This window comes from Hevea brasiliensis, chromosome 14 (assembly GCF_030052815.1).
Source record: "Hevea brasiliensis isolate MT/VB/25A 57/8 chromosome 14, ASM3005281v1, whole genome shotgun sequence".
Lineage (NCBI taxonomy): Eukaryota > Viridiplantae > Streptophyta > Magnoliopsida > Malpighiales > Euphorbiaceae > Hevea > Hevea brasiliensis.
In genome coordinates, this window is record NC_079506.1 from 89,613,287 (window position 1) to 89,623,697 (window position 10,411).

At 34.4% G+C, this 10,411-nt stretch overlaps 2 protein-coding genes across 2 annotated transcripts; one reads left to right on the forward strand and one right to left on the reverse strand.

The window, feature by feature from the left end:
- The first annotated feature begins 1,264 nt into the window (after window positions 1-1,264).
- Window positions 1,265-6,864, forward strand: LOC110670819 (protein RETICULATA-RELATED 5, chloroplastic). The gene is made up of 7 exons (XM_021833084.2): window positions 1,265-1,962; window positions 2,060-2,189; window positions 2,738-3,265; window positions 3,494-3,601; window positions 3,794-4,342; window positions 5,629-5,742; window positions 6,340-6,864. Exons 1-7 carry the CDS (start codon window positions 1,313-1,315, stop codon window positions 6,484-6,486), a joined length of 2,226 nt encoding a protein of 741 aa, XP_021688776.1. The 5' UTR covers window positions 1,265-1,312; the 3' UTR covers window positions 6,487-6,864.
- A 1,245-nt stretch (window positions 6,865-8,109) lies between these two features.
- Window positions 8,110-9,820, reverse strand: LOC110670852 (putative pentatricopeptide repeat-containing protein At1g26500). The gene has a single exon (XM_021833133.2). It carries the CDS (start codon window positions 9,743-9,745, stop codon window positions 8,231-8,233), a length of 1,515 nt encoding a protein of 504 aa, XP_021688825.2. The 5' UTR covers window positions 9,746-9,820; the 3' UTR covers window positions 8,110-8,230.
- Window positions 9,821-10,411: the final 591 nt, after the last annotated feature.

Below are 10,411 nucleotides of genomic sequence, written 5' to 3' on the forward strand. Positions count from 1 at the left end.
TTTTAAATTATAGACAAAATATATTGAGAAAAGTGAACGGAGAGATAATTTGTAGACAAAATTAAATTTTAAATACATTTTAATTTATTTTCTAAATAAAGAGATAAAATCATTAATAATAATAATAATTATTATTAGAGATAAAAATAATATTACCATTTTTTAAAAGGTACTTGTAATTTAGTTTTGAAATATAATAAAGACCATAATTTGATATTTTACAATTTAATTTTTGAAGTATAAAAAAAATCATAATTTGGCATTTCTTTTTTTTTAATAAAAAAATAGTTTTATGAGTTATATTTTTTTTTTATAAATATTTATGAGTTATATTTTCTGTTACTAATTTTTTTATTAAAATTTATCATTAATTAACTATAAATTAAAATAATTAAATGTAAAAATATTAAATTTATAATATAAAAATAAATTATAATAAATGAAATTGTTATAATTTTTAGTGTACTAGTAATAGATTTTTTTAAACCTATTTTATTAACAATAAACAAATTTACTTACTTTTATTAACTTTAAAAAAATTATTTTTTATTAAAATAAAAAATTAAATTATAATAATTTTTATCTAACTTTGAAAATTAATTCTCCATCCATTTACTTTTATCAGTTCTTTTTTAAAATTTATTTTATTCATAATTATTTATTATTTTTAAAAAATTAATAAGTATTTTTATTTTTAATTTTATCTCTATTTCTATCAAATATAATAATAATTTATATAATTTCTTAAAATTTACTCTCACATCTCATTTTCTTTTTAATTATATGAGATAAAGAATAATTTAATTTAATTAATGAGCATTTTATTATAATTTCACTTATTTAAATTTTATTTATTTTGTAGAAAATATTTTACTAAAAAATATCTTTTGTATTTTTTTATATTGAGATTAAAAAAATATGTTAGCAGAAAATGTTTTATTAATAAAAAAATTAAATAATTTTTAAATAAAGTAAATTTTATTTTTTTGAAGAGAAAGTATTTTTTATATTTTAATTTTTTTAAATTATTATATACAAATTTTAAAGAAAAAACAGCATATATTCACTGAAATTTCCTTTCGTGTAGGGTACGGCTATGGGATGATCGAATCTCGTTCCCATGTATAGTCTCCAGCGACTCCACGTATCAACTGATCATGAAGACAGCACGAGACCACGTGCTCTGTTCTATACCTGAAAAAAAGGCCAATCCACGCAATTTCCACGTCACAAAATTTTGTTTCTTTTTCCTCCAAATATTTATCCAAACGAAGACGTCCTTGTGTCGCTTTGCGACACTTTGAAACGGAAAATGAAGCCCCACACACAAAGAGGCTGCGCCGGTGGACCACTACCGCCGCCGCTGTACGCATGCAGCTCCTCCTATCCACCCGAGCCGGCTCTTCGCCTCCAATTTCCCTCCAGAAAGTTACCGCGCCACGTTTCCCTCTCTATCCGTTCCCGCCGCCAATGTGCCCCCGAATCACCCGCCGATGGTCAAACTCAAACCGCAAGCCGGCGCCGCGTGTTGCTTACTCCACTCCTTGCTCTCGGCGCGTCTGTCCTCCAATCCGCCACGTCGAAAGCTGCAGACGTCAACAAGTCTCCGGAATCTTCATTTTCTCCTCCTACTCAGCCGCTGCTAGTGGAAGCTGAGGAGAAGGCGGAGACTGCGGCAGCAACAGCGGAGATAAGTTCAAGGATTTATGACGCGGCGGCGATAGGAGAGCCGATGGCGTTGGGGAAGGACAAGAGGAAAATGTGGGAGAAGCTAATGAATGCGAGGATTGTGTATCTAGGTGAAGCGGAGCAAGTGCCTGTAAAAGACGATAAGGAATTGGAGCTCGAAATTGTTGAGAATTTGAGGAAACGATGCGTTGAGAGCGAGAAATCCATTTCTTTAGCCATGGAGGCATTCCCTTGTGACTTGCAGCAGCAGCTCAATCAATACATGAACAGAAGGTACTTGAATTTTGTATGTTTATAATTACATGGCTTACATATATATATGCATAGAAAATTAGAAATCATCCATATTAAAGCGTATATTCGGTGGCAGCATAGATGGAGAAACCTTGAAGTCTTATTTATCACATTGGCCGCCTCAAAGATGGCAAGAATATGAACCTCTTTTGAGTTATTGTCGTGATAATGGAGTTAGGATTGTTGCTTGTGGTACTCCACTCAAGGTAATTGCTATTCTGTTATGGTGTCAGTGAATACATGGCAAAATTCTTCATTTTGATCCTTGCACCAGAGAAACAGCATAGTAAAGTATGTGCTGTGAAGAGCAAAATTATCTAATGGGTTCAAATGCTGCCACTTAAAAATCAGCTTCCTTGCCCACCCTTTATTATCCATTTCCTTGATTTGCTCCCTCTTCGAAATAACAGTATTGATACCTTCTTTTTTATTGTGTTGCTTATAACGAGAATCTACCATCATATAAATCAGACTAATTGTGTTGCAATGGATTACACCATTTACCCTTTTAATTGTTTATTCAATTTGATTTTTCCCAAGGAGTTGTCTAATTTTGCTTTGATTCTAAACATTTGTTTCTTAGTACTAGAATAGTCACCTAACTAGTTTAATTTCTTGAACTATCTTCTCTCATCTTTGATGTGATAGAATGCTCATCTTTCTTCTTTACTATCAAAGTGTTGCAATTTTCGCTTATTCTGCTAATTCATGCATCATTTGTGGTAGAATGATATGATCCTTCTGATATTTACAGGTTATACGGACAGTCCAAGCTGAAGGTATTCGTGGGCTTTCAATGGCTGACCGTAAACTGTATGCTCCTCCAGCTGGTTCAGGCTTTATCTCAGGATTCACTTCAATTTCACGCAGGTCAATTGATGTGAACTCTCCAAATCAATCTGTTCCTTTTGGGCCAAGCTCCTATTTGTCTGCACAAGCAAGAGTAGTTGAGGATTACACTATGTCCCAAATTATTTTACAAGAAATGGTGGATGGAGGAGCCACTGGTATGCTTGTAGTGGTGACAGGTGCGAGCCATGTTTTTTATGGGTCAAGAGGTACTGGGCTGCCAGCAAGAATTTCCAAAAAGATGCAAAAGAAGAACCAAGCAGTTATATTACTTGATCCAGAAAGGCAATTCATTCGAAGAGAGGGAGAAGTTCCTGTTGCTGATTTTTTGTGGTATTCTGCTGCCAGACCTTGCAGCAGAAATTGTTTTGATCGTGCTGAAATTGCTCGAGTGATGAATGCAGCTGGTACGAGGCGAGATGCCCTACCCCAGGTATGCTGAACTGCTATTATATAAGAAATAAATCTTGTGTTGGTTGTTATGGATTTACCAACTATGGATATGCATATGTATGTTAATGGCAGAAGAAAGACGTGGAATGTGGTTAATTTTCTGCATTTGCAAGTAATTTTTTAAATTATAGAAGTTATTATTTTGTAAGCACCATCTCTCTGAAAGTGTCTTTTCTTCTGACAAACAAAATTCTGCCATGCTTATCAGGACATTCAGAAAGGACTTGATCTTGGTTTAGTATCACCAGAGGTACTGCAGAATTTCTTCAGTCTAGAGCAATATCCTCTGCTTAAGGAACTTGCTCATCGTTTCCAGGTATACTTGATTTCTGGAACTATAAAGCTGTACAGCATGAGATTACTATGCATGCTTACTGTAAAACTTTTCATAGTCTAAGTGGAGCCTTATCTTTTGTTTAATTAGTGATGCTGTGGAAAAGAATAATTGATGGTAAGGAAGGTAATATTGTATGGGTGCTCAACTTGACTGTGGCTCTTTTTGGTGCAGGGTTTCAGGGAAAGACTGTTGGCAGATCCCAAATTCTTGCATAGATTAGCTATAGAAGAAGCCATATCAATAACCACTACTCTCTTAGCACAGTATGAAAGGCGTAAAGAAAATTTCTTTGAAGAGCTTGATTATGTAATTACAGACACTGCCAGAGGATCGGTGGTTGATTTTTTTACTGTGTGGCTTCCTGCCCCAACTCTGTCATTCCTTTCATATGCTGATGAGACGAATGGGCCTGACAGCATGGATGTTTTGAAGGGTCTTCTTGGGTCCATCCCTGATAATGCATTTCAAAAGAATCTCCCAGGGAAGGACTGGAATCTTAGTCACAGATTTGCATCAGTGCTTTTGGGTGGTCTGAAACTTTCTTGTGTTGGATTTATCTCCAGTATTGGGGCTGTGGCTGCCTCGAATATGTTGTATGCAATTCGCAAAATGATTAACCCAGCATTGGTTACTAATCAACGAACTAGAAGATCACCAATACTTAAAACAGCAGTTGTTTATGGATGCTTCCTTGGAATTTCAGCAAATCTGCGTTACCAGGTAGAGAATAACGATAAATTTTCGTCCTGCATGATATTTGATGTGTCATTTGCATTATAGAACATATTACAAATCAATATGGAACTTGTATCTTTTATCACATCATAGTGGGGTGATCCTGTCTATTTCAATTTAGTGAAGGCTAACAAAAGGTATTGGTATAGTACAGTGGTTACTGTGTATTGAAATATTTGGGTTTCTTATTTGCTCAATAGATAGGTAGGTGGTATAGTAGTGACAGTGTCTTGAAATATTTGGATTTCTTTTTTGCTCGGAGAGCATGTAATATAGCCCTATATGAGGAATACAACCTAAGAATCGATAACCAGTCAGTGGAAGATGACAAAACACTCAACTTTCTGGCCAGGGGAAGATGCTGATTTAGTGATTTCATATGTTTCAAAAAGTGCGGCTACTTGTCCATTTAAAATAATTATCGTGAGCTGGTTTCTATTTTTCCATTATCAGTTTACATTTAGCCTTCTTAAAAAGTGAGTTTGGAAACGTAAAATATATATATATATATATATATATATATATATATATATATATATATATATATAATCTATTTGGTCAACTTTCATGTTTGAAAATTGCATAATCTTTAGAATTCAATTTTTTTCAACTGAAAAAATAAGTCATTTTGAAAAATGGAAACGTAATTTGAAAAAATTCAATACGTTTAATGGGTCCCACTATTACATGTGCTATTAAAATAAACTTCTCTTTATATACAAGGGTAAGATAGGAAAGTAAACACATTCATTTTACTTTTGAGTTCCTCCAAACAATGGAAATCAACTAAATTCTTATCAATTTTAAATTTATTCCAAACCCATGTAATTCTATTATAAAAACATTTCAATTGAAATAAAATTGAATTAAATTCTAAAACAAGAATTATTTGAAAGATAGTGAAAGATTATTGGTCATTATGAGTCTGCAATGTATGAACATGTAGGTTAGAACTATGTGCTTTGCTCTTTTTAAATGTTAATACTGTGTTACTAGGGCTGAGAAAGTGAGAATTCTTCAATGCTTCAACCTGTACTTTTTTTTTCATTTTTTATGAAAATCAAATGCAAAGTGCATTAGCACATCTCTCTCGCAGGTTGAACCTGGGTTGCTTGCAATCCCACTTCCTTTCTTTTGAAAGGAAGCTACTTAGGCCAATAGTTACTAGCTTAGAACTGTCTGTTCTTGTAAGATTGAGTAACATGCTTCTTTTGTGTTTTAAATTCTTTTATGTATTTATTAATATTTTGACAATTAACAATTTTATGCAGATGATTGCTGGTGTAGTTGAGCATCGGATTTCTGATGCATTTGCATCTCAGATATTACTTGTAAATATGCTATCATTTGTTGCTCGGACTATAAACTCCTACTGGGGAACACAGGTTAGAGCCCTCCCAATTTGCTGCAAGTTCTAGCATAAGCATAGCTAGATGTTATGACTTTACTTATATATAAACTATTTTGAAAGATTATTTAAAGTAATACATTTTCTTGGAAAGCTATAGTCAAAGATGATTAGTATTTGTACATACTGATCTGAAGAGAAATGCCGCTATTGAGATTTGAGACGGTGAAACTTATATAAAATGAGGGGATGTATTTCGTCCATCTCTATTAGCATGCAGTATTGTAGCAGAGCTTGGTTTCCCTTAGTGAGTAACTGCTTCTTGAGGTTAATTAATGGACTACACCGCATGGTGCAGTACCATTATCCAGTCCCAGCATTTTTTATGAGTCCTCACCATCACAACCAACAATGATTTTGCTTTTGAATCCTTTATTTATTGTTATATTTTTTGGTACAACTTTATTTTATTTTTGTCTTTTTTAGTAATGTTGTGTCTACGTAACATGACCCTGTCTCGGTTCTCCCTTTTCTGCTGAGACCAACACCCAGCATAACTGACAATAGCAATTGTCTTTGAATAAATTGTCTTCCTTAGAACGAGGTTAATTTTCTTTTGCTTTGCATGCTGCAGCAATGGGTTGATCTAGCACGCTATTCAGGACTGCAAAGTAAGAATAGCAAACCATCCTCTTATCAGATACCGGATTCCACTACAGAAGCTACAGTTGGATGCAATACTGCAGAGGATGGCAGTATTGATGAAATAAAAAAACAATAAGGTGATTCTTCCAGTTCCATATTTTCATACTAATTTGTACTCTTCCAAAGCTGCTGAGGGAGGACCAAAAGAAATGGGATTCAATTTCTCTGCTTACATCTTTCACAGCCTTTCTGCAAATTTTTCTATATAATTCTTTCAAATTTTGGTAAATACAAGGTCAGCACAATAGATTTATTTGCATACTACGTGGAGAAAAACATAAGATGTAAGTTTTATGTAAGAACTCCAGCAATACTTAATTTCAACAGAATGAATTGTATAACAACAGAATGAATTGTATAGTCCTTGGGTGTTTGTCGGACAGATCTCTTCCTCGCTATTCAACTGCGGGAAGAGGAATTTCAGTCTATTCCACTTGATATTTTAATTTTGGCATTTTAGTTCCACAAGTGAAACTTTAATGAATTCATAGTTTATTTAGTTTAGATTTAAATTATTTTGTTTTCTTTTATTTATTTTCGAAGTTGTGTAAAAATTTGTAAGCAGAGGCAGAATCCTAAAGTTAAGTAATTTCGGAGAAAAAGGGTATTCTTTTAGTTTAGATTAAAAACTTCTAAATTTATAAATTTTAAAGTGTATCATCTTTTGATTCTGAAATAGTTGTTTATTATGATTTCCATTTAGGATTCCATAAAACACCTTTTATAGGAGTTATTTTCTTAAACCTGAGTAATGGAATATCAGGTATCTTGAATTTGCATTCTTAAGGCATGTGAACCTGTGATATATTTTTTCTTCCTTCTCTCTCTGAATTCTGCTGCTACACTACCTTGATTATTGTCTTCTGCTGCACTCATCCAACCAGCCCAAACTGCAACTCTTGCATATTCAAAATTTAATTTTAAGGTAAATTTAAGTAAAACAGCCACAATCACACTACAAGAAGTATATTGCTCTTTATATTAACCTGCCAAGCAGCAATTCTTGCATGTTTTTCCTATTCCCTTTCCCTTAGTTAATCTACTCATAGCTTGAACAAACACTAAAATCAGAAAATTGTCACTGCACAATCATTTTCAAAAAACTTAAAAGGAAAAAAAAAACAACTAAACAGATTGAAGCTCTATCATCCTTGGTGCCCTCTTTCTACCAGTAGTGAAAAACAGATAATCTATTCCTTCTCAACTTATTATTTTTGCTCCATTTAATCATTAAAACACATAAAAAGAAAAAAGAAAATAAAAGAAAAGAAAGAAACATTTCATGGAAGGTTAGGTAATTGAACAAGTGACTCAAAGCCTTTTATGTTCATAGGTGTGGACTTGATCTCCATTTCTGACAAAATCCTGTCAGATAGAGCACATCTTAGACAAATAAATCATTTTACACCTTTTCCTTTCAAAATAGAATTTGGGAAATCAAAGGGCAAATGATTGATTGCTCTAGTTTATACTACTTCACATATCATTATATTTGCGGGCAGGAGTCTGAACTTGATAAAATTGTCAATGATGTTTGGAAAAGAGTCAAACAAGAATCACCAAAGTGTTTCAGACTCATGCTTCACTAACAAGAAGTATTATAATAAGAGCATGACATAGTATGGGAATTCATCATTTTATTTTTTGTATCAATTTATGTTTTAACCAATTAAAAGAAGCAAGGATCTCAAAACCCAAGTGATTTAATGAATCCTTTTCATATTCCCATAAACATTTTTAATGTTAAAATAAACAGTCAATACATATATATATAGCGCGCATGTGTGTGTGAAACAGTAACTCATTAGGAGAACTCTTTCTCAGGAGGGCTCAACTTCTCCATTTCTCCTCCTCTCCCTGGTAGCCATTTTCTTTCCATATCTCTCAAATATATCTGCCAAATCGACCAACCCTTTCTCTCTCAATTTCTTTCCCATCTCTTCAAACATAATTACACCTTCCTCACTTGAATAATAATGCAAAAACTTATTGTAATCAAATCTAGGAACCTCAAGTCCTCCCTTCATTGTCCTCTCCACGTACTTGGTGGTTTCTAATGACTTCCCAGCCTTTACCAACCCTCCAACAAAAATGGTATCAAAATTCACAAGTGGGTCTCGTCCCTTCCTCCCTCTCTTCCCCAAATGCCCTTGCAATAGCATAATATATGTGTGCATTGTAGGTTCGCACCCTCTCTTTATCATCTCCCTAAACACTTGTGTAGCTTCACTTGCTCTTCTCAACCTTAGTAGTCCCTTAATCAACCCATGATACACACTGATATCTGGCCTGTCGATACTTTCTGCTACTTGATAAGCCTCATTAACCCTTCCTCTTGCTAAAAGCCCATATACTAGTGACCCTATTGTCAGATTATCTGCTCCAATCCCTCTCTTGGACATTTCATCAAACACCATCTTCGCTTGGGCAAGCTTGCCTCTTTTACACATCCAGTCAATGACAAGCCTGTAAGTAGAAAGACCTAAATCATCCATTCTCTTCACTCTCATCGTTTGAAACACCTTCATGGCCTCATCATACTCATTCCTCTTGAAAAATGTCTCCATCATTTTCTCAAATACGTGGATCCCTGGCTCGAAACCTTCATCTACCATCAAATTCCACACTTTTGAAGCCTCAATCATATCACCCACATCACAGAACCCCTTAACCAACAACCCGTAAGTAACCCCATTAGGCCTAATCCACTCCTTCAACTTCAAAACCACGAACTTTGCCTCCTCAACAAGCTTACTTCTACACAATATCTCCACCGCCTTATTTAACCTCTCCACACTATACTCACACCCATACCCATTCATCAAGTGAAAAAATTGCACGCATTTCTTCAACTCCCTGGCCGAAGCCAGTGTTTTCAAAACAATAGTAAAAGTCTTATCATTAACCAAACCAAGTTTGCCCATTTCTTGAACCGTGTCCCAGAAGAGATCAAGGTTTCTTGATTTTCCAATAACGTCTAACATCTTGTTGAAGGAGACAGTGGTGTGAGCGAATTGTGGGTGAGGTGTTTGCTGTATGTACTGAAAGAAGCGGTAGACAGGGCGCCAGGAGTATGGGAATTTGTTACAGACTTGGAGGAAGAATTCGTGGGTGATGTGGAAACCGCAAGAGGAGAGTTTGGAGTGAAGTTTGGAATCTGGAGAGTATTGCTGTTGGTAAAGGATGGTACAGACTCGGAGAAGGTGGTCTGGGTTAACTGGGGATGGCGGGGGAGGCTGCGGCTGATTTGACACGGTGGTTAAGAGGCGGAGGGGATGGTGGTGGAAGATGGAGTTGAGGACAGGTTTAGTGAGAGAGAAACGTCTGATTAACATTACGATCGTGAGAGAGGGAGAGAATGGAGATGCCTGAATTCATTGTGTCCTATTCTCAGAAACAATGCAGGAAACAATGAAGCTTTCCAAAACTATAAATTTATCAGAATTTAGTACAATTAATTTATTTTTGTTAATTTTTTTGTCTAAAAATAAAATAAATAAATTTAAAAAATTAACATTTTAATTTCAAATAATATCATAAATTATAAATTGATCTGAATTTATTAAAAAAATTATTTTTATGTAATTATCAAAAAAAATCTAAATTAATATTTAACTCGAAATGATTTGAATGCTCGATCCAAGCCAATAAAAAAAATTTTCATAAAAAAATTTGGATAAAAAGTCTTAAATTTATTTATTACTATTTTTAGTATAAAATAGTTTACAATCTTTCCTGTGCATTGAGATGAGCCTACCCCATCTCTCTCATCTTCAAGATATAGAAATCTATCATTCCCCATGTTAGCTAGCTTATACTGGTAGATTAGATCACCGTTTCTCTTTCTTTCTATGCTGTTTTCATTTCCAAAGAGAAGGAATGGAATCACTGTCAAGATCACATGTTCATGCTTTGCCATTCTAGCTCCATAAGCTGGTGGTTCTGTGTCGTCTGGACTCTGGACTGCCGAGGAACATGACAACAACATGGAACTTGGAGTA

Bases quoted from the DNA above. Each gene is read 5' to 3' on its own strand.
- LOC110670819 (XM_021833084.2), top strand. From the start codon at position 1,313: ATGAAGCCCCACACACAAAGAGGCTGCGCCGGTGGACCACTACCGCCG. The intron at 3,266-3,493 runs GTATGCTGAACT...CATGCTTATCAG, and splicing joins GGCGAGATGCCCTACCCCAG to GACATTCAGAAAGGACTTGA. The intron at 5,743-6,339 runs GTTAGAGCCCTC...TGCATGCTGCAG, and splicing joins ACTCCTACTGGGGAACACAG to CAATGGGTTGATCTAGCACG.
- LOC110670852 (XM_021833133.2), bottom strand. From the start codon at position 9,745: ATGTTAATCAGACGTTTCTCTCTCACTAAACCTGTCCTCAACTCCATC.